This window comes from Pollachius pollachius (assembly GCF_949987615.1).
Source record: "Pollachius pollachius genome assembly, chromosome: 9".
Classification (NCBI taxonomy): Eukaryota; Metazoa; Chordata; class Actinopteri; order Gadiformes; family Gadidae; genus Pollachius; species Pollachius pollachius.
This window is the reverse complement of record NC_136942.1, coordinates 17,113,248-17,137,777: the sequence shown is the minus strand read 5'-3', so window position 1 is coordinate 17,137,777 and position 24,530 is coordinate 17,113,248. Positions and strand designations below refer to the sequence as shown.

The window sequence follows — 24,530 nt, the reverse complement described above, 5'->3', positions numbered from 1 at the left end:
ATATAACCATTTTTTGGATCTAATCACTTCATTCGGCCCAAAGGAAATGATTGGATGGCCTACCTAGCTGTCTTGTCTACCTACCTATCCGGCTACCTGTGAACACTGCCTCTCTTTCACAAGGCGAGGCAGACCTGTTGCTAAAGCTAGTTAGCTAGTCATGTTTTTTATGGGAGTGGCTTTGGAGTAAGGCCTGAAGAGAGGGGTAAGATTTAAAAAATCTTTCAATATTCTTCAAAATTTTGCTAACTCTGGCTGGTTTCTCCAAATTGCCTACCCTAGCTTTAAAAATAGCTGTTGTTGATCGTTGCCTCAGCAATGTGGGTGTCTGGAAAGATATTTATTTTGGGCTTGATCGATAGGGTATTTTAAGGTGTGTGTGCGTGTTTGTGGATGTGCTTGTGAGAGATGGATCAAGAGAGAGAATTGTCAACAGTAAAAATGAATTACAATAAATAATTTGATTGCATCCTTAAGGCAACTGCCTTCCCCAAATGATTCACTTGAAATGCTGCAATCAATCTCCATTCACATGGTTTCTCTTTATTATCTCTACCTTCCCTAACACTTAGGGCCCTATTTCAACGGTCTGAAACGCAAGTGAGAAGCGCCAAGCGCAAGTAGCTTTGTGGGCGGTTCTATGGCGATGTCGCTATTTTACCAGCGCAAAAAATGACTCTTGCGCCCGGCGCAAATCTAAAAAGGATTGGTCTGAAGTAGCCTAATTACCCGTAGGTGTGGTATGGGCGTAACATGCAATAAACCAATGAAATGCCAGCTCCCATCCCCTTTAAGAGACATGAGCGCATTTGAATCTGACAAGTTGATATTTTGACAGTGGGTCTGCAGTCTCCGATGAGACAGATGCACATGAATTTCAAACTTCTAATGGCTCAGTTTATGGCCAAATAATACGGCCTAATTCACACATGGAATAAGGTTTTCTGCCACAACTTCAGAAATACTGAGTCCTCAAATAAATTTCGGCAAAGAAAACTTATATGATATAACATATGATATGCGGTAACTGGTTACATTTAATGATATACGCAATACATTATAAACATCGTTTCTTATCAGTATTGTATGCATTATCGTTATCGACTTGTGTTCCTAATATGCATGTGTCCCCCCGTTAATATACATTGCCATGGACTGTATTATGCGTTACGTGTTTAGTTTGCGTGTGTTTAAACAGATGGACGCACACACGCGCGCCCGCATTCATTAATTCTTTTACACATACACACAAGCGCGCCCGCATTCATTCATTCTTTTTAACACTCACTCGCCGTAAAAACAATGTTTTCTCACGATCAAATACTCATCGATCCCAAAAGTTATGGGCATGTACACGATGTCTGTCAAGAAAATATGTGTTTGCTGTACGGTGTTTGCAGATGCATTGATTTAAAAGTACGACTTATTACCGCTGTATCAGCTGTTCTTTCCCAAATAATTTACCAAGATTGTGTGGCTAGGTTGATAAGAGAAGCAAAGTGTATGCGCGAGGTGCACCAGCAACATTATGCATGCGCCCTTAAAATACCATCAGAACAACGCGCCACTGACTTTAAACCAGGTATTTCCTGGTTTGTGGCGCAAGTGGTTTCTGAAACTGCAAAATAGCACCAGGGAACGTTTGCGCCAGAACACGCCTCCTCCTTTCGCCGAACCGCCCCTTGGGGCGCAAGATCATTCCCTAATCTACCGACGCGTGGCGCAGGAGGGAAAAGAATGCTCTGCGCCAGTTGCAAACTAGCAACGACGCATGCGCCAGTGATTAAGTCACTTGCGCCGGATGCAAGATAGGGCCCTAAGTCTCTTTCTCACTGTGATGTGTATCTTCATTATTTATGAGGACAAGTTGATTCTTTGCCCCTTTCAGATATTCTTGCAACAAGTAGCTGTGTAGTGTGTAGCCTTTCGATGCATACTCAGGCATTCTTGTGTGTGTACCAGTTGCCATGGGTTAAGCCTTTGAATAACAATAATTCTCAAATCAATATTTAACGTATAGCAGCTAGCCCAGCCTCATGAGACTATCCTGAGTTCACATTATGTTTCTCTCTGCAGGCCAGTCTTGTGTGATGGGACTAATCAGTGTTTGGGGGAGATGTTTTCTGTACATTTCAAACAAGAAGTGCAACCGTTGAAAAACAATGTTAGCATGATCAGAAATGTGCAAGGAATGCTTTCATCATGGGAGAAAGATATTTTTGCTTTACTTCCAACCAGATTCAGCTAGAATGAAGAGAGAGTATGAGAGTCACTTAGTTATTAAATACGATTGGCTGGATATCTTTGAACAACGTACAACGGCTCGCATGAAATGAATTGTTGCCAAGCTACAGCCAAGTGAATACCAGTGAAAGAAACCAGCATGGCCGCTATGTAAACTAGCGATACACAATGTCAGATGCTGACTCAACCGATCGATCATTCCCTGGATATAACCGAGCTGCAAGAAGGTTTACGACCACAATTAGCCAATGACCCAGCCAGAAAGATTTATGTCCTTGGGGACATTTCTGGTTACCTCCTTTCTTTTTTTTCAATCTGAAGTGCAGCAGTGTAGCACTAATGAGCACCCTGGCCTATCACCCTCTGTGATTTACAACCATGGCCACATCTCATTGGAACTCAGCACTCTGTCAAAGTTGACATTTGACATTTTAGCATCAAGGAGGTGTCAGGAGGAATATTATATTTCTGTCTCCGGTCCTTGGTTACCAAGGATCCAGGAGGCTGTTCTGCCGAGGTTTAAAGTTATATAAACGCAGACTATGTTTCCCAAAGTAGCTATGGCGTCTTGGCTCTTCAGCCAAGTGAGGCATGCATGGGTTACGCCTCCCCTCGTTTCACTCCACTACCCCCCTGGAGCTGCGAACTCTTCTGATCATTGAAGGCTGCTTTTAGGAGTCGCTGGAGTCACAACACCGCATCACCCACGCACGGCCCCTAGGGACTGGAACCCACGCCTCGTGTACCAGCCAGCTCCCCAGACTCCCCTCTTCATGGCTCCTGAACGTTGCAGTGGGCCACTGCTAGGCCCCAGGACATACCCAAGGACTCTGATAGAATCCATCTAGAAGCAATGCACTTTTTGGTTGGTTTGTTATTGGACAACTATTCAGGTGTTGATTGTCCTCATTTAAACTAGAGAGAAGAATGCGATATTATTTTATTTTACATTTATTGGACGTAAAATACAATTATATTTCCTTTTGTTTCTTTTTCTTTTCTTTTTTGATATGATATCAAAGCCAGTAGTGATATCATATCAAATCTTGTAAAGTATTCCCACTGGGTTTCGCAGTGCTTTTCCCTGCTGTTTCAGGGCGCTGGGCTAGGTGGGGATAGTTTTTCATCCCGCAGAATGCCAGCCCCTTCGGGACTGGAGGTATGCTAAGAGGGTGTACAAATGGACTTGTGTCAGCAGATGTTGTAAACCATCCGACATGATGTCACCACTGATCCTCCCGTTTACGGTTTCCCGGAGAGGCTTAGCGGAAGGGGAGCTGGCATGAGCCCTCCACTGAACAGTAGGCAATCAGCATAGACAGATGGGCATTTAATCACCGTCATTATTGAGGTTTCAAATGTTCACTATTAGATACACACACGCTCATTCCTGACACCTACCTAGTCCAGACCATTAGGTCAGAAACTGCTATTGCAATGGGTGTACACGCACGCACGCATGCACGAACAGGCACACACACACACACACACACACACACACACACACACACACACACACACACACACACACACACACACACACACACACACACACACACACACACACACACACACATATTCTGCCCCAATCCTTATCTAGTGGCTTTTTACATGGTTAAAAATTCACGCACACTTTCTCTCTCTCTCACTATAGCACGCACACACAAACACTTAAATTATTGTCCACAATATTTGCTGTGCGCTGTTGAACAGATTCTCCAGAGCTCTGTGTGACTGTTGCTACCTGGACAGACTGTTGCAGCAGAGGAGGCCTTGTAAAGTGTAATCTCTGCTGGTGGCTGCAATGCCAGGGACAAGGAGGATTCAGAACAGACATGCACTCTTTATTCAGCAGCTCACACAGAAGTGACTGCACACTGACTCCCTGGTACACACTGGCACACACACACACACACACACACACACACACACACACACACACACACACACACACACACACACACACACACAGACACAGACACAGACACAGACACACACACACACAAACGCATATACTAACTGATATTCTGTGTATCGTCTCAACCACTCCTTGTATTTGTTTCTAATCTTTTTAATTATTTTGTGTTTGGTTTTGTCTTGTATCACATAATTGGATAGTTAAATCCCTTACTATGAATTTTCTTTATTGAGGCAAGATATGCATGCAGCCTTTTGCATTCACTATTCTATTGCTGAGGGCTTTGATCCAAAACACCATTTAAAACCACTAGATCTGTATTCAGTATTCCTAGCCCTTATATCTTCGTATTTGCATAAGACGGGGCTCTGGTGAAAGTATCAACGCAGGTAGAAAATGAACAGTATCCTGGAGCTCCTCTCCGGCGTCCTCTGCCTCCACTACCGGCCACGAGCTGTCGCCACCAGGGATGGTAAATGTATTCCCTCTCCTCAGAAGAGCCATCTCAGACGCAGCCGCAGCTCGAAGGATCCCCCGACTTAAGATAGAACCCAGTGGAGCGAGCAACCTCCCGAGAGTCAGGGGGGGAAGCAGCAGGGGAGGACAGCTCTGTTGAAAGGTCCCGTCCCTCTCCTCAGAACGTGTACTACACCAGCTCCCAGCAGCTGCACCTCGGGGTGCTCAGCCCCACCGTGGACGACGACGACAACAAGTGTCTGGTGGAGGTCAACAGCCGGCCCCGGCTGCTGGAATGCAGCTACGCCTCCAACAAGCACCTGAAGCTCACCTGGACCTTCACTCAGGTGACACACGCACGCACACACGCACGCATACGCGTGCACAGCCCAGGGACGCACAAGCGCATGCGGACACGCACGTCTTTTGGTTTTGCTGAACGTCAGCGGCCAACCCTTGGCGCCGTGTAGCTAGTGTCACCGGCCGTAGTACGGATGACTTCGGCGGCGATAGTCTTTGAGTCGTCTCCCTCGGGCCTCTCGCGCAGAGGAGGCACTCCACACCTTTTACGGACGTTTTGCGCATTACCTTCTATCGTCTTCTAAAATGATCGTCAAATCAATCCTAAATCCCCCGCCCTACCCAGACGCTACCAGGAGCCGCGTGTGTCTAGAGAGAGCCGACACTTGGCACAGACACACGCAATAATGAAATCATAGAATGCGGGCAAGACAATGTAGCTGAACAGCGTGCCGAGTCGTTCCCCCTCCTCAGAACAAATCTGAAGAGCCGTCTCTTGTGAGAGCGTTTCCACAGCCTCCTCGTGCGCCTGGTTGTTGTTTGTTGTTGTCTGTGTTTAATTTCGGAGCGTACAAATTACTTTCCGAGTGTTTTTCTCCTATTATGCGCTTCACTGCCACTAATAAAAACACACACACAAACACACACAGATTGTGAGACATTTAAGCACTTCAGTAAAAAACACAATATAAATGCAGTCTGTCCACCATTTGAACATGTATGTTGTTAGGCCACTAAGAAATACGAAGAAAAACAGCTGAAAACCTATTAGAAATGCAGCAGTTTCAGCTGAACCCCTGTGTTGCATTACCTTAGGGTTCACGTCTGATATAGAATGCTTTTTCATGGACGGTTGTTGAACCATAGTCTGTCATCTCTCTGTTGCTTGAAAGCCTTTGCAACATTCTCATTCTTCCACTTAATATCTTTAGTCCTTGGTCACCCCGGTTGTCCATGCATTTTCCCTCATTGGTATTCTGTTGAAGTCTATGCTGTACAATGTCGGCGGGTTCATGTTTCGATCAAAGAACATCACATTTCTATCAATATCTTTTTAGATTCAATATACAAAGGGAAACTAATTATGTCTGATGCATTGAGTGCCCTGTCCTTCTTCTCCAGTCAGCTTATAACTCAGACTTATCCACTGAAATGTACATTAATTCATTTCAGCTTTTCAATCATTCATATTTTTCATAAAAGGAAATCTTCACACACCATGTGTGGGTTTGTGTTTGTGGTAGATTAACATTGCGATATCATACCCTGTTTACCTCTGCTTACTTTTTCTCTTGCTCCCACTCTAACTATGAGTGTCTACCTTCATCGTACATCCTTCGGTTCCTGGGCAACGTTAGTGACTGACTTAATGTACTGACAGGGACACTTCTAATTGGCGTCAGTCACTGTGTGTGTGTGGGTGTGTGGGTGTGGGTGTGGGTGTCAGTTTGCTCTGTGTCTAGCAACAGTCCAACCACTCCAGGGAGAATGTGAAGCCCTCCCATGCCTAAGGATCTGACACAGGGCTTAGATGTGTTCCAGGGTTCAGGTCTCCCCCCCTCCCTGTCAGACAAAGGATGATGACGTGTGACAGAGGAGGGTGAGATATGGGAAGAGTTGATGGGGGGTGACGAATAGAGGACAGCATAAGAGGATAACAGGAAGGGAATGAGAAAGTAATGGCAGAGTCAGAGAGCGAGGGAGAGAGAGAGGCAGTTAAAGAGAGAGAGTGGTCAATCTGTAAGTGTGAATTATTGATCCATAGATCTTTAACAATATTGAACAGAGCCTGACCCCGAGGGAACACTGGATTGAGAGAAAGAACAAGAGAGAGAGAGATAGAGTTTGGTTAGGGTTGAAATTACAGGATGTGCCAGTTGTGTGTACCGTAGAACCATCGATTAATGCTGATGGGCTACAAATATAAAAGCTGCACACATCCAGCGTATCTTGCATACAAAGGCACACGATGCCTTGTATGATTGCAATACTTTTTAAATGCAATCAGAGAAGTCTAGCTGGCATTTCAGTAGCCCAATACAATGTGACCTGTGAATGGCTGGTACTTTTAGTGAGAACGACTCTATAAACCCCTAGATAAGGTGCTAGTTTACTACATGACTACACACACACATTTACAATTAGGGGATTTTGCTTATCCAAAGAGACTTACAGCATTTAAATCACTGAATCACAAACCAGTCCACCACGCAGGGTGACAGCCAGCTTGTCGGGAGCAGTGTCTTGCTCAGAGACACCTCGACACTCGGCCAGGAGGAGCCGGGGATCGAACTAGCAACCTGCCGGTCGCCAGTCCACCCGCTCTACCTCCTGAGCTACTGCCGCCCCACACACATGAAGAGGAGTTCCCGTGCACCTGACAGATGTGCTTTTAGATGTTAGCGGAAAGCTGTGCCCTTAAAAAACATTGAAACGCAGGGCTGGGGGGAGGGGGGGTCAAACAGCTTAGACTCAGACAGGATTAACGGGATTGTATGAACCTCAGGTGTCTGGAGGTAGATGGCTGTGAGGCCCCCCCCCCTCTGAGGCACCACGCTGCTTTAGAAGGATCCTTCAGAGTAGACACTGGTGCAGCGCTCTGTAGCGGCGGGATATTGATCCGCTGCCTCATGGACCGTTAACTGCAGTGAAAATAGCAGGCAGGCTGAAAAATGCCTTCCAGGTTCACCAACCTTTATGCAGACAAGGCCCCGGGGTACAAGTGCTGATGTAGGATCAGCGGTAGATCACGCTTGCTTATGCAACCAGATCATGTTTTGGATTGAGTATGACTGCACATAAGTTCCTGAAAAGGGGAATGTATTGAAACTTGATATAGTGAGTTCTCGGTATCAAAAGATGCAAGGACCAATGCAATAAATGCTGAAGGCTGCCTTAGAAAGGCACTTAGAGTAAATGGGGATGGGGAAATGGAGACGAGGTATTGCAGACTGTACTTTGCAGCCTTAATGACTTGCATTAGGATAAGTGTTCTGAACAAGAGCTCTGAAGGGACACACCTTTCCTTAAGGTGAAGTCATTGATGACTAAGCAGCTTGCTGAATATGAACTGCCTGCCTGAGGGACCAATGACAGTTTTGGCTGGCTGGTTGACAGCCTGATTATGTGGCCTTCCCGCCTTAATATGAAGAGATCGATAGTTCAGCTGCACTCTGCTGCTGTAGTGGCCACATCAAGGACAAGCTAGAGGACACCGGCCAAATGCCTCTATCCATCTGTCCATCTAATCTGTCCGCCTGTCTGTCTTTCTCCCTGTTAGAGAGAAAGCACACTGGAAGCACAGTGTCAAACTGCCAAGAAAGCCAGAGGGAGTTTTATTGTGTGTGTGTGTGTGTGTGTGTGTGTGTGTGTGTGTGTGTGTGTGTGTGTGTGTGTGTGTGTGTGTGTTTGCACTTTGCAGGAAAACCTCAAATGGATGTATGTTCAACGGACAGTTGTCATTTTATTGTTCTGCTGGTCTTTTATTGCATTACCGGAGATTGTCAACTTTTACCGACTACCTTATGATAGACCTAGCCGTGCTATATATAGCACAAGACCTAGTGCTATTTATAGTGCATATAGGGCTCTGACTACGCTACAATGCAAATGCCTCCAACCTAAATTTGTCAGAGCAAAGCGGAGGAATTCTGTGCTGGCAAAATCGAAATAACTGATGACGGTTGTTTGATGGAAACGTCATTGTTTCCATTCCCTTCTCTTTGTGAGTGTGAGCAGAGTCTTCCGAGCATGCTATTTGGAGACACAACAACAACAACAACAACAAAGACAACAGAGGCCTGGAAGGAATAGCTCTCCCCTCCCCGCCTCCTCTCTAGAGGCTTTGGCTGTTATTTTTAGTTCCGCTGGGCAGAGCTGGCCTTGGTGCTGGAGAGCTGAGGTGCTCTGCTATTTGCTTAGCGCTGTGTGGTGCTGAATCCTGACCGTTTCACAGATTAAACTGTCTGTGCTTCATTCAAACTAAGGTTTAACGTGCACTTACAGTAAATCAAGCGTGGACTGATTTTAATATAGAACAACCTCTTCTCAACAAAGCATTAAATCACCAACACGCACGCACGCACACACACACACACACACACACAATCACCCGGTATGAACTCTTGTGCTCCTCATCCCTCTCTTCCTCTCTCTCTCTCTCTCTCCCAGGACGGCTCCATTCAGAACAACGAGTCCCAGCGTTGTCTGGAGCTGGTGGACAGCAGCCAATCGGAGTTCAGCTACCAGCTGGCCATTCAGGACTGCTCTGGTCAGAAGTGGACCATCACCAACATACTGACGGTCCTTCCGCAATGACCCCTGCACCCACAACCCTGAACGCACTGCAGGTTGTCCGGGGAGCGGGGGGGCCGCAGGGTCCCGAGGCTGGGGGCTGAGCTCATCGGCAGGGACCCCTCCCGTGGATGCCTGGACGGACAGTGGTGCTTCCCACAGGGACGGAGCGGCAAAGAGAAGGTCTTTGCTGAGCCACTGGCCTCCTCCAGAAGACCCCCTGACCCGCTGCAGCAAAACAAAGCGGATGTATCCTTATTATTTCGAAGGTCGACCCTCAGCCTCATGGTGGGACCAGCGGCAGTGAGATGTGGGCCGTCTGTTAGCCGCGCTCCCCATGACGACGGACAGGGAGTTCATGGAAGAGAACAGAGTTCCTTCCTGGGGACTCGATGGCTGCTTACAACAGAGGTGAACGGAGGAGATGAGGCGTCATGGTGGATTTCCATGTTAAGCTACCGTAACCTCCCTGGTCGTGTGTGTTACCAGCCGACAGTGGAGCACTCACAAAGTTAGGCTTACGAACGGATGCCCATGAACCGAAAACCCAACTAAAACTCTGCAAAATAAACTTGTGCTACTCTTGCAGAGGGAGAGGAAAGTAAATTAAACCAGATGTCTTTAATCATTGACTGCCTCTGTCGCTAGTGGTTACGGTGATGCAAGTGCATTGCAAGGCCCGCCTCGACCAAATTGAAAATACGTTCCTCTAATTTGATTTAAAAGAAAAAAAAAGGCAATTTCTTTAATCTATCAGAGACTTTAACCCTAAAAAGGCAGTTTGAACTCCAGCATTAGTCTTTAAGAATGAAGGCGTGTCGGTGCATGTGTGTGCGTGTGTGCGTGTGTGTGTGTGTGTGTGCAATTGTATTCTGATATACTGTGTTTTTTTTATTTGTGGAGATTGGGATACTTGATAAAGAATCTTTATTTAACTAGTTACCAGGTTCACTTGGTACACACTTTGATCCTCTGTCTCAAGGTGAGCGTGGCACCCACCAGGCAAACCTCATATTTAATGCTGCGCTTGCCCTGTGGGGGCCAGCTATTCATCTTTCTTGCATAAAAAGCCCACTTATAAACACTATTAGTATCATTTGCGTCTTGCAATTATTACAAAACCCCCAGAATGAATATCAATAATTCAACACAAGACAAAAATATAAGCATTTTCCTAATGAGGGTTTTCATTGTGTGTGTCATTGTTATTTTCTTTTGATCTACCTTCTGCTACCGTGTAGCATCTATTACCTATGACGACTTATTGTTGTATTTATGTTTATTATCTTTGTTTCATCTTATTTTAAGCTATTTGTCAGGTATGTTAAACCTGAATATTCTCGCTACTATCTCAATTCCTGGGGAGCTCTTGTACAACGTCCTGAACATAACTTTAAGATATTTTGCTATTGTATTTAAAAAAGATCCTACTTAAAGATACCTGTGTTATCTACGAAAAATAATATATACCAATAAACAATTACTGTGATACAATTTACTGATGTCAATCTGGTGTTTTCCATCTGTCTGGGTGGTTGTCCTTCCAGAACACTGGAAGTGGATCTGACACCATGTTGCATGTTGTTCTGTGCCCCCTTCGCAGTAAACAAAATGACACCAGGTGATGGGGTGTCAACTAGATTGCTGATTTGTGTGTAAATGTGTGTGGACATGCCATGCAGTGACAACAAACCACTCAAGTTCCCTGAGCCTTTTTTTTTGTTGATCTTAGCTTGTCACACAGAAGACAACCACACATACATTCAAGTTTATATCTTAAACATTGTGTTATGTTTTCCTGTAAAGCATATTTTGGTGCTAAGAAAAGCACTTGTTTGCTATAGTGCTATAGATTTCAAAAGGATTTTTAATTTTGTTAAGACAGGTTGCTAGCAACTTGTACAGATGTGATGAAAATATCAGTCATGGGTAAACTAATTACAGTGATTCATTGTTTCAAGTGTGTACGAAACATGAATGTGCATAAATATTTGCAGTCTTGCCTTTGCAGAGTAATGTGACTGCCTCTACAATAAATAGCTTGAATGATGGACAGTGTTAAAGTGCTGAAACCTCTTAAGCATTCCTTGTCATTGTTGAACTTAAAGTGCTTGGCTCAATCAAACATAAATAAGATGATTACTCTGTGAACATAGCTAGCACTGTTAATAGTAATGTTACCATACGCACAATAATGCACCCAAACACTCGAAAGTGTGTTGGGGTGCTAAAAAGCTAAAATGATTCTAAAAAAGCACAGTTTCAGAGCATTTTTGGAAGGCCTTCATGGTGCTAGGGGTATGACGTCTGCTACAAATAAGGCATTGCGTCAATTATTTGGTCAACTCATTATTTAGTAAGCATCTATTGTCTTGTGTATTGGATTACATTGGATGGTTACACTCTCTCATACACTCATACCTTACAGCAGAATCAGGAATGTTCTACACATCTCTGTGATTCTACCTCCCTTATTTACTCTCTCTCTCTCTCTCTCTCTCTCTCTCTCTCTCTGTGTGCAGCATCTGTAGTGAGACAAATCTCATGTCAGATGTCTGGCACAATGCAGCTCAAGTGCCCGTGAGTATAAACTAATAATGACTACCCTGGAGACATCCTATACTACACTCTCATTAGCACACTGAAAGGTTGGCTGGATCTCTTTTTTTTTCTTCTCCCCTCTTAGGTTCTGTCCCTCCCCCCCCCCCCCCACCGACCCACTCACGGTATTTGATTAATGCTGTCCTTATCCTGCGCATTTCACTCTCCCCTCTAATGCACGTTCGGAGCTATCTTTAGCTATCTATAATATGGATCACTTTACACTGTACCCTTCCAACTATGTAAACATGACAACTATGCAGTTCTCGTAATAAGCAACTCAGAGTTCCAATGCAATCCTCATTAACCAGGCAATGCCGGGAGGTGATGATGTACTATACAATGCTTGGCCTGCATGCACGCGCGCACTTGTAAACTCAAGGGCACAGGAACCAGCATGGCGGGAAGTGTAGTCACAAGGCTGTGTTGGCAAGTTTCCCTCGTGTATGGATGAGGTATAATGATGCCCTGGTGATCCCTGGCCTCGGCTTATTCACACTCTTCATCCTAGTGAGGAACTGTCAAGATTTAATTGGATGATTACACTGTGTTAACACCGTTGCCAGGTGACTGGGGGAGAGACAATTAGAGCTTGCTGTTCTATTAGAAGTGGGACCAAGCCATCAGCCATGGTCATTAATAAAGCTTTTCTGTCAGTTTTGATTCTTAGCATTTCTTGGGATGGGTGGATAATTAAAAATGAATAATAGCATGAAGTTGGGGCATAAGAAAGGACAATGGCAGAAACAGAGTTTGTGGACAGCTAAGGAGAATGGATTTTTGGTGAGCTGATAAATTCAATCAGAAAGGGAAACATTTCAGTCAGAGGAAGATAACGGGTTCAGAACTAAAATGAGAGAGCGAGAGCTAGAGAGGGGGAGAAGGGGATTAAAGGTGCAAAGCGAGAGCGGGAGGAAAGGCAGCCCTTGGGGATCTGATTATCAGAAGCAGTAAATGCTGGCTCAGTAGTCTTTTTTATCAAGGGATTAAGAGCTCCCTGGCAGGAAAGGCAAAATCTCCTGGTTCTAATTGGATAAAACCTGACCTGAGCCAGAGCATTATGATCTGCTCTGTATACAGTGACATTGTATCCACACACAGAGTCTAATTTATTCATTTCTTCCCAGAATAACATTCTACAGGCCCAAATGGGAATGAAGCTACATGTGTAACATCACACGTCAATTAGCATGTTGCTTTACTTCTTTCACAAGACACTCCCAAAACCCCTCCTTCTCAGACCAACGAGCCAGCTTAGCTACGCTATAGGAAACATTAGCCAACCAACTGAAGTGGACAGAAGACTGTTATTAAAAATATATATATTCTGAAAGTCTCCCGCTTGCTAACCAACTGGAACTGGCACTAACTGGAAGTTGTTCAATCGTATACATTGGGACTTTAAATAAAACGCGATTGAATCTAATTTGTACTTCACGCCCTGCACTTGTGTTCTCCCGCATCTGTGATTGTCCTCCCTCACCTTGATTGTTTTCACCTGTCCCTCATTAATATTCCCCTCCTTGTGTATTTAGTCAGTGCGTTCCTCGCTCTGTGCCAGTTAGTCTTTGTTCTTAGGATCAAGCGCCCCAGCAGTTCTCTAGAGATTATTATGGTTCCTGGTATTTTGAATCCCGCTCAGTTCTTCCACACTATGCCTTTGTATTCTCCCTGCCGGATAGTTTGCCTGTTCACCAACTGATCACATGTGTACTGACCCTTGTACCTATTAGTAAAGACTAGGGGTGTCAAAGTTTTGAACTTTGTTTCTAAAAAAATGGACAGTGGAGGTTCACTGTCACCCAATACAGAGGGTGCAAATTAATTGAACTGCACAAGGATTCCCGAAAACAGTAATGCAACTAAACTTGAGCTGATTGACTGCTAATGCAATATCATAAATCATTCAGCATCATACCTACAATGTCATATGGCATATCCATCAAATAAACAAAAACCTAGCATGAATAAAATACCTAGCCAAGCTTAACATAATGAAACACATGGCCCTTAGTTTCAGAAGCAGCCACAGAGAGTGGAACAGTGGCAGGTCTCTCTTCATCTCCAGGGTTACTGAGGATGTGAGGAAAGGTGTATGTGCTCTTGTTTGCCCAATTATTTGAGATTGTTTTTGTAAACATGGATCAAGAGTGGGAGGGGTCCCACAGAGACTGTTTTTGTTTCGGGCCCAGAGTTTTTTGCTGCACCCCTCGTTAAACCCATTCTTATTATCCAGACGTTTTTCCTCTGAGTCTCGCTTTTTTAATCCTTTTGGTCTTTTAACCATGATGTGAAAGGATATTGAACGTAAGTGTTTTTATACCTGAAAAACTCATGCATCCAACCCCTAACTCAAAGAAACAAGTGCGCCCTCATATTATATTATCCTGGCCAACCAGACAGCAGAATTCCATTAATAAAAAGGATCATAACAACAATGTCACGCATACCTACCAAGATATCTTGAAGAAATAAATATGTATATAGACACACAGGGGATAACTATAACACAATAACAAGAAAATATTTATCCCAAAAAGAGCGTGACCCATGACCGAATGAATCTTCTATGCGCCCTGCACGGCTGTCGGTGTCCGTACAGGAGAAGAACCTTGGTTCTGTCCGTACAGGTGACTGATTGGGGAAGGTCGGGAGATCTGCGGGAGTGTGGCTTTGGGAATAGCGGTTTTAAAATGCACCGTAGCATGTGGTTGATAAAGAGGCTCGGGGAGCAGAGCCACTCCAGGTGAAAAGTCAAAGCACAGATCTTTCTGACCCTCCTCCAACACAGGGGGACCGAAACATATCAGTGTTATACTTACAAGACCTAGATGGAGTGGAAGAACCGCTACTTGCGAGAGAGAGAGAGAGAGAGAGAGAGAGAGAGAGAGAGAGAGAGAGAGAGAGAGAGAGAGAGAGAGAGAGAGAGAGAGAGAGAGAGAGAGAGAGAGAGAATCACTGAGATGTGTAGAGCATTCCTGTTTCTGCCGTAAGGTATACGAGTGTGGGAGCTCTGAAGTGGAGACTTTTGAAATTACTTCTCTGGAAACTTGAACCCTCAGATCAAATACTGGTGACTAGGACCCCCAGTGGTTTGATCTCAGGGTGCTCAATACTATGCTCGAGTCAGTACTTCATGTCACCATCCTTGATGCACAAAGGATGTTTGTCCACTTTGAACAAACTCATAAACTAGAGAGTGAGCCAGATCAAAGTAATATCCCCTAAGGATAATACTGATTGGTCTGTTTGTATGTCTGCCACCCTTTTTTCTGGGTCACCTTCATGAAGAAAAAAATACTTTTCTCTTTTACATATCACCTTATGCACACTTATTTATAGGAAATGTCTATAGGCCTACCCAGAGATTATGGATCCCTTTGTGGGGTTGCAGTGGTTGTTGGAAGACAACAACCACTGCTGTAGGTATACAGCATTGGTTAACTTTTATAACACACAGTGGAAGCTGTAACTATAGATTAACAGGTTATTCAGGCCACAGAGAACTGGGATGTATCAAAGCTAGGAGCATTTCTCTCGTTTCTAAGGAAAGTATCCAATATCCCCTGCTTGATGTGCAAAGAATGCAGTCTGTTCTTTCTGGGATAAAGCACTGAAAACGTTTATATTTTATAGACTTAGGAAATCATGTTCAGGACATGTGCAAGCCTTCAATGAAAATTATATATATAAGAAATATGTGAATTGTGTGTGTGTGTGTGTGTGTGTGTGTGTGTGTGCGTGCGTGCGTGCGTGCGTGTGTTTAGTTTAATGGAAGGGGCCTGTGCATATAACTAGGCGAGCTGTGTGTGGTGCTCAACCAAATGTTGAAGAAGTTATAATTCAATTATGCACACATGAATATTCATTAATGTGTGTCACTGTGCAAGCAGTCGTTATTTATTATTACATTACATTTACATCAACGAGAAAGCGGGATTTGTCAAGTTCAACTGTATAACGCTGCCCTCATATGGGCAGATATAGTATTGCCCATATATATAGTATATATATAATATAAAACGGACAGTTTCGTAACCCTGTTAATTTTTTTATGGAATTAAAATCATAAGAAAATATCAAAAACAAATTATTATACCTGGTAATTTAAATTAAATCGGGAAGTGGAAAGACTATCAGTCCTCGGTGTTTGAAGAGGGAGATATATTTCTGTTACACCAATATCGTGTGGCGCTTCCTGTTTGGTACCCCATGAGTTATTCGATTGGTTTGGTCATGTTTCAACATGCTTTGCGTAGATTGACGACTGAAACGCGCAGTATTCAACGTTTATTAAGATATGCGCCTTCCTTCCATTCGGTACCATCTGCATTTGTGTCAACTAGAAACTTTACAAATGTGAAGGACGAGGGGGAGCAGCCGTTTGACACTTCGCTCCTCGACTTCCTCGTATGCCCGCTGTCTAAGAAGCCCTTGAGGTGAGTGTCAGCGCTTTAGGAACAATACAATGGAATATCGTAACGTCCTAAATGTGTTGTATTTAATATAAATGTTTCTGCATACTCAAAAGCTGTAACGCTTCATACAATTGAAGAACCTATATACAATACATATACATTGTCCTTGTCATGTACAGCGTCATTTCGATGATTTATTTACGTATATGCAATCTAGCTTAGCTTTGAACGATATTAGAAGCTGAATTTATTGAAACATGTTGCATGTGTTATGCTTTGTTACCTTAGGTACGAGGTGACGACCAATGAGCTAATCAACGAGGAGCTTGGCATTGCCTACCCCATCATTGATGGCATTCCCAATATGATACCCCAGGATGCTCGACTCTTACAGGACACCGACATGCCAGCTGACCCCACTCAGGGATAGAAACAAAGGACCTTACGCACATCACCTATCGTCACTGATACAATTGGGATACTTTAATTTTGTTTAAATAACAGTTATACTTATTGCTATATTGTCATTTGTGGATGTATGCTCCTTGAAGACTATACATTTGCCTGTACAATTGTGTTAGTACAACCGTAGTAGGACACTTTCAACTTGTGTCTGCTAACATGTTTTCCCTCGCCAACCTGGTGGTGCTGATCCCCATTGTTTCACTGTGTGGTTTGTTATTTTCCGCTGCGGTGGATGATAACTTCCCCCAGGGCTGCACTAGCAGCAGCAGCCTGTGCTTCTATAGCCTGCTGCTGCCAGTCACCATTCCCGTCTTCGTCTTCTTCCACCTCTGGAGCTGGATGGGAATTAAGCTCTTCAGACACAACTAGTGTCTTTGTTTGTTCTCAATTAATGAGTGTTGTAAAGAGGATATGGTGGAAACTTGTTTATGGTAACTAAATCTGGTGTAAATAAATAAAAACCCACAAATGTATACTAATGTTGTATATTAGTGTGACCGTTGATTCACTATGTGATGGCAGTTCAAATAAATAGAAAACCTGTTCACATTGTGTGTAGTTAACTTTATTTGTAGTTTTCAACTCAAAATTAGTGAATTTGTTAAAACTGTTGCAAGAATGGGAATCTATTTGCAATAAACAAATTTAGTTTGACAACTTTTTAGATTTAAACACATGAGAAAGACTTTAAAATGAACATCTATTGCAATACTGTGTTCCTCATGTTCATGCTAACAGCAGTTCCTGCTGAATAAATATATGCAAAAACTTAACCAGTAACAAAAACTTCTCTAAACCAAACTTTAACCAAACACCCTATGGCTGAAAAAAATGCTCAGCCATGTTCATTTATACTGTTTGCATCAATCAAGTTGTAGCTCTGTTAATATATAAAATCATTCATATGTAAAAAAGCTTTAGCGCTTTTTTATGCTTTTCTTCTCCCTGCCTTGTATGAGTTTCATCAGTGGTGACTCTGGTCTGGGTGAAAGTCCCTCTCTTATTTTCCTGAAGAAAAATGACTCGTTGAGTCTCATCTGGACTGCCTTCACCTGAAGATATGCACATAAAATCTGCATTGCATTAACAACAGTGGAGACTGAATCGATTGTCTGTTAAACTTTCCTCTTACACATTGAACATATTTTATTACCTGCACTAGATCAGCTCTGCCACTGCGGATGCTTGCCTCATTGTCCTCACTGGACGTTGTGTCGAAAGACTTTGGCTCGGCCTCTGACTGGGGGCTTGGAGTTGTTTCAACTTTACCTTGAGCAGTACAAGGGGCCTGACTGTCAAGGGTTTCCTTATTCACTTTAACTTTAGTGGAGCTTGGTGGAGGCACAATGAAGTCTTTAGGCTTCCCAGGTCTAAACGCTGAACGAATAAGGGGTGATGTCTTTGTACCTGTCGCCCCAACTACACTTTTAACCTTGAGAGCTGACGTCTTCACCGAATCCAACAAGGAGAACAGACCCTTTCCCGGCTCTGTTCTCATTTTCGGAGGTAGGCTTAGGTCTAGTGCTATTAACTCCAATCGGTTGTTATCCAATCTACTTTGTTGATAAAACTTAAGGTAACTGCAGAGCTCGGTGGAGAAGAAGTTCTCTGTCTGTGTAGAAGTGTCCGAGGTAGAAACCTTGCAAGTTGGGAATGGCTCAAGAATGGCTGGTTCGGACACAAGGACTTCTGGTGACTTCTTCACTTCAATAGACAAGCTCAATGGTTTCGGGTTCACTAGATACGACATCCTTTTGGGTGTAAGGGTTGTCGGCTGTATCATTTTAGCATTCTGTTTTGGTTGTGAGTGTAATGCAATACACCTGCTTGATATTTGCTTGAGACTCATGTCCTCCTCTAGTAACATCATCTCCAATTTCTGGCAACTTGTTGAGGCTTTCTCTTTACGCTCTGAGGGTTCTTCATGTGCCAGCCTGTGGTGTCCCTGTTGTTTTTGGGGTACTTTAGGTCTAACCTTCTCTTGCATCTCTCCATATTGATGGACAAAACGCATTCTACCAATACCTTCTTCTGTGATTTCTTCACTGGACTGGTCGATGGATGGTGCTCTGAACGTCTTCTGGGTTATGAAGAGATCCTGGCTGTTTATATCATCACTTGTGCACTGAGACTCGTTGTTGTTTTGTGGCTCAGTTTTGATTTTTTTTTTGAATGCACCGTCCACCAAAATGTCAGAACCCATGAACCCTTCACTCTCTATGGAGGAGCTGACATTAACTTTAGGCAATTGAGTGGATGGAGCGACAACCTTGGGATATTTGGCAACAGAGGAACCATATCCCAATTCAAATGCTACTTTCTTCTTTTTGGTGACCTTCCGATGTCTAAGGATACTGGGAGACCCAACTAGAGATGGTAGATCACAGCAATGTGGACGGGAGCTTTTCGATTTCTTCACCAATGTTTCATCCGTTTTTGGCGACGGCTGACTTTGTTGTAATGCATTGTTGGCTTGTGTTGAAATGAAATCTACTTCAACTGCTAATTTCATTGCCCTATCCTTTTTGCTTTTCTTCTTTTTGTCCTTCATTCCTTTCATTGCTTCTCTTAATTTTTTCTTTTTCTTTTTCTTTTGGATTCTACCTCCTTTTTTCATGGCTACGCCACTTTCGTCCTTTGGCTTGTGGTCCTTCTTTGGTTTCTTACCTTTTTTTCCAATACTGGGTAAAGTGTAGCTTTGCCCGGGCACCTCGAAATCGCTGACTTCAAGATCAGTCATTATCCTGTATCAAAGAATAACAAAGATAATGTGGGCCTTCAAATACAAATATGCACTTCCTGATTTACTCAGAAACCTGCCTTAGCTATATCTTACTAGGCCTAATTATATCATATTTAAAATGCTATTTACAGGAAGCATTACTTGTAATTTGCACAAAGTCAACAGAGTAACTGTTGCGTTGTACAAAAAAAGTAAAACCTTAATTACTCAAAAGGGTGATGCAAAAGAAAAAGCAATACCACTATTAGCTCCAGTCACTACACAGACCAGACAGAGAACTTTGCTTCATCGTTACATTCTCGTATACTTTTTCTTTGACCCTTTTAATACCCTTTTGTCCATGTCAGAAATGAATTAATTGTTGAACATTGTATCGTATTGAAGGACTGGGTCTGTAGTTAGCTCGAGAGCAGTCCGTAGCACTGCTCTCGAGCTAACTACAAGCGACCCAGTCCTACTACAAGTGTTTCAACTACTTTAGCACAGTTTAATTTTGTACTTACTTTTACGAAACGTATGCGTTTTTTGTCGCAATAAACTAATGAGCTCAAACAAGAAGATAAAAAGAGTAAAGACGGAAAAAAAGGCTTGTGAAATCGCGCCTTTACCATCAGATCAAAGGAGGCTAGTATGTATGTCACCAGGAGTATGTTCACCCTGTATCACAGACCCTGTGCATACTGTCTCAACACGAAATACATTTGGAAGGGAAATTAAGTCGAAAACCTACCTCACAAAAGTATATTATCCACCATTGTGTAAACTTGCAGAGTTAAAAAATCGCCCAGTAGTGAAGCCCTGCGATGTCTCGCGCCAATAGTGAGGTGGTTGTCAACTTGTCAAAAGCGCTTCATTTCATCTAAAATAAGATAGCTTTTATTCATTGATCTGCCTTCTAGAAGTAGGCTAAGAAAGACATTGAATGTAGTTTCCTAACTAATATATTATATGTTATTATATATATATATATATATATATATATATATATATATATATATATATATATATATATATATATATATGCACACACGCACGCACGCACGCACACGCACGCTTAGCTAATTCTTCTCATTCTCATCATTTTGGCCTAGCATTGACAAAATAACTCAAAATGGTAATTGCCCGTCTACATTGCTATATGAGGTGAACGACCAGGTCTGGGAAACCACTTCCAAGTCCACAACAGCAAGAGCAACGGACTTCTTGTAAGTGAGACCTGGATGAGCTCACTGACTGTTAAAATACTGCTATACATGACCCACCGTGCCATAAATCCTCCCATAGTGGTTCCTGTTAAGGCAATCACAGTCACTGTAAGCTCTTTTCCTAACCTGAATGTACCTGGAAAACACATTTAATGATCCTGGTTGATTAAAAGAAGGGCAACCGGAAAATCCATATCAATATTTTCCAAGTTTTTCTTGAAAACAATCTGCTTTCTGCTGGAAAAGCATGTTATAAAGTATTTGAAAAGTAAAAGTGGCTCAAAATATTTGCATCAACATTTTATTTATTTCAGTTACTATTTACAAGTTACAAGCCCCTGCTGTCAACCGACTTAACAAATTTGAAACATCAAATGTGATGTGTCTTCAGAATTCCTTAGAAGGATACACAAACACATCACAAAACAACTCAAGATTTAATAATTGACCTCTTGACCTCAATTCCAAGTTAAATTTGAGGTTAAACCATGTACTTTAAAAGGTTTGCTTGTTTTCTGTCTATTTTGAAAGACCAAAGAGAATAATTTCTGCTTATTTATATATCTTCTTTGGTCGGCTTGGTATAGGCCAGTATTCAATAAAAATCAACGTTTACGCTGAGATAGAACTGGAGCAGTCTTTATTTACATCACCGGGACTATTCCTGAAATGACGTGACCAGCCTAACTTGGCGGTGCAACTGACAGAAGTTTTAAATGATTGGCAGACACTAACGATGAGTATGTGATGTATTCCTAATGAGTATTTGGAGCACATGAGTTGAGAGTTCTTTCTTAAAGGATCCCTTAAAATAGTTACTGAGCGACGTTAAAATCTAGTCATGCTTGAAAAAACATTGTGGCTATTAGACATTTTCGATTTACCTCTGGTTCTGAAGGATCCAAATGCTGTTTGCTTGACTCTCATGCTGAATGCCGCAGGCAATGCCATTGGCGGCATGGCCAAGATTGAACCAGCATGAGGTAATGCCATAACAGGGTTGAGTATCCGAAGTTCAAAGGTTGTTATGTTTGGTGGTTGTCATCTGAATAGACCAGGGCTAACCCAGTTGGTAATAGTATCCTGGGAAAGCGAGGTAGGGTTAATAGGTCACCGTGGGCTGGACAGGCAACTCTGACCGCCATCAATTTTGTGAAAATTGTGTTAACACCGGCAGGTGCACTGGCAGAGGATGATCAGGTGTGTTTTCTATTCAGGCCCTAGTGGTTTGGCGGGTCTGTCCCTTTCCCCTGGACTAATCAATACCTATATATTGTCTTTATTTTGACTACCAAACCCACCAACCGCCTAAATGACCATAAGATAGAAAAAACTAGGCATTCTTGACTGATACAGTTTAAGATACCAGGTAAAACTTCTTAAGTCTCAACCCCACAAATAAATTAAAAACTAAAAAGGATCCTGTTTAAACAGAGCCTATGTGTCACGACACAGTCATTCCTACCTTCTTCCATATTTAGAAAATTCATACCCTTATGGTTACCTAATGTAGTGGCTGCGACAAAAATAAGTACACTCCTCTTTAGAACCCCGGTCCCATGGAATGGTCCCCTTGGGAGGACCTGAGGGTGAGGGGTGAGGTAGAGAAGGCAGGGGGCAGAGAGATAAAATGAATGACCGTGACTGGAGCCCATTGAAGGGATGGATTTCCCTGGCTCAAAGAGAGCCAACTTCACTGACTTCATGATGCAAATAACAATAGCTTCTGTTTTTCCATACACCCACACCTTGGGTGTGTGTGAGAGAGAAAAAGAGAGAGTGTGAGAAAGAAAAAGAGAGAAAGAGAGAGATTGGGTTTGTTAAGAGATTTAAAAAGCAATTGTGTTTTCGGTCACAATCGTGATCACTCACAATAAAGATATCGTAATCTAACCATTATATGGCCTAACCTCCACTATTTTTGAGAGGAAAAATAAAATTACTCGTATTAATTGCATAGCCTACTTTGTATTTAGTAAAATATGATGCATTGTAACCAATTAAATACTTACTACTATACTATACTACTATAAACTAATACTACTATAAACAATATAATATATTTTTGATATTCCGAGATCCAGAATTAAAAAAATAGAAATCGTCACAATTTAACAAATGGTCAAAGACCACACAAAAATGCAGCCCAGAGCACGCATCGGTTTTCAGCCATTGAACCTGTAATGACCATAAGAGCATGACGACATCAACCCCTACATGCCACCCGAAATTCCGTTGGTGCCTTTGATGACGTTTTCTCTGACGTCTTCGATTTTTAAAGGTTCTTTTAGTGAACAGATTAGAACGACGTCAATTCCCAAGGAATCAGGCGTGTTACCATGGCTATAGAATAATAGCCAACGAGGGTCGTAAATCTGTTGAAATGTTGGCCCTAATGCAGTGAAGAAGGCCTGGCCCACGCGGGAAGACAACCTTAAAGAGCACATCAGAAGTAGACAAATAGTTCCGGTAGGTTTTAATATGTGGCAAAATTAAAGGAGCGTGCGCAGAATTCCAAAGTGACGTGCGTAGCTACACAAAAGAAGATGCCCAGCCATAGGTCAGCCAGGTGTCACCACGGGTAATAAGAGTAATGATTCTTCAATGATTAAGAAGGGCAATGACGAGAACACATGTTTGGGCCATACAAAACTCAGTTAATTACTATCTCTATAATACATAATTATGATTTAATACAATACTATAGATAAGCCTTTAAAAACATGAAGGCCCACCGTTAAACTAGCCGTGAGGCTATGGGCATCACGGCTACCCCATCTCGTCAATATGACCATTCCTGTTCTCGTTCCCATACCATACCCTACCCACCCTACCCTATTCTACCCTATCCCCATCAAGGACTGTAAGAGTGACATCAGCAGCAACAATGAAGGGTCTCACTATAAAAGAACCTAGAGGAGCTCAGTGCTTATTCGATCTGCTATGAAACAAACTCAAGCATATTTCTTTCTTTAGTTATTTTTTTAAACCATATTTTGACACCAGCACAGAGACTGTACTTTTTTCCAAAGGTATGTTAATTTTCTAAGTTAACTAAATGTAGGCTATAGCTTCCTTTGTGTTATTAATAATCATTTCATAATCAAACAGACGGATTTTGTGGTTCTCATGCTAAAGCACTTTCTTTTTTCAGAACATGAGTATCAAGATGCAAATAAAAGATGTGGCTAAAAGGTTGCATATTGTCCTCTTCGTTGGCTTGTACATTCTGGCACATTGCGGGGCACAACCACTCAGGTATAAGCTTAATTTCAACTCTTCATTTACATAAAGGTGCCCGGAATAATTGTGTGATGAAATAATGCCAATTGAATACATTTAACCAACCTTCATGTTGGCACGTTTTTTCCCCATAAAGGAAAAGGTCGGTGAGTGAGGTTCAACTTATGCACAACGTGTGGGAGCACAAGCACGCGCTAGACCGTCAGGATTGGCTTCAGATGAAACTGGGAAACATTCACACCGGATCGATCAGCAGCGCGGGACGACCGGGGAAAGGTCCTCTTCTTTTGAACCCCCCTGATTCCAAGGACCTATCGCCCGAGCAAATCACATTGGATATGAACCTTTTGGATAAGGATTTGAACTCAAGACACTCGCATTAATACCAACCATAAATGCAACGATTCAACCCCTGAAATACTTAAAGCATAGGCTAGGCCTACTTACTTGGCCGATTTATTTAATTTGCCTACTTATTTATAATAGGCCTAGCCTTTTTATAGGTGCTGCCGAATGAGAAAATAAGATTTTTGTTTTTAGTTTAGTTTTTCTATGTCTAGTGTTATTTTCTAAGCAGAGTTTATATGTGTCTATTGTTGATAACGGGGATATAATCGGGAGCCTTTTGAACATGAAAAATATCC

General features: G+C 42.7%; 2 protein-coding genes across 2 annotated transcripts in view; both read left to right on the top strand.

The window, feature by feature from the left end:
* LOC307080371 (polypeptide N-acetylgalactosaminyltransferase 18-like) overlaps window positions 1–9,235 on the top strand; it is a gene marked incomplete at both ends in the record, with an annotated part of 64,644 nt that extends 55,409 nt beyond the window's left edge. The window contains 2 exons of the mRNA XM_079743050.1: window positions 4,801–4,965; window positions 9,089–9,235. Of these exons, the coding sequence (XP_079599176.1) occupies window positions 4,801–4,965; window positions 9,089–9,235 (312 nt within the window). The remainder of the gene's footprint in view (window positions 1–4,800; window positions 4,966–9,088) is intronic.
* A 7,428-nt stretch (window positions 9,236–16,663) lies between these two features.
* On the top strand, window positions 16,664–17,229 carry LOC307080082 (phosphatidylinositol N-acetylglucosaminyltransferase subunit Y-like). The gene has a single exon (XM_079742679.1). It carries the CDS (start codon window positions 16,852–16,854, stop codon window positions 17,062–17,064), a length of 213 nt encoding a protein of 70 aa, XP_079598805.1. The 5' UTR covers window positions 16,664–16,851; the 3' UTR covers window positions 17,065–17,229.
* The last annotated feature ends 7,301 nt before the right edge of the window (window positions 17,230–24,530 follow it).

Bases quoted from the DNA above. Each gene is read 5' to 3' on its own strand.
- LOC307080082 (XM_079742679.1), top strand. From the start codon at position 16,852: ATGTTTTCCCTCGCCAACCTGGTGGTGCTGATCCCCATTGTTTCACTG.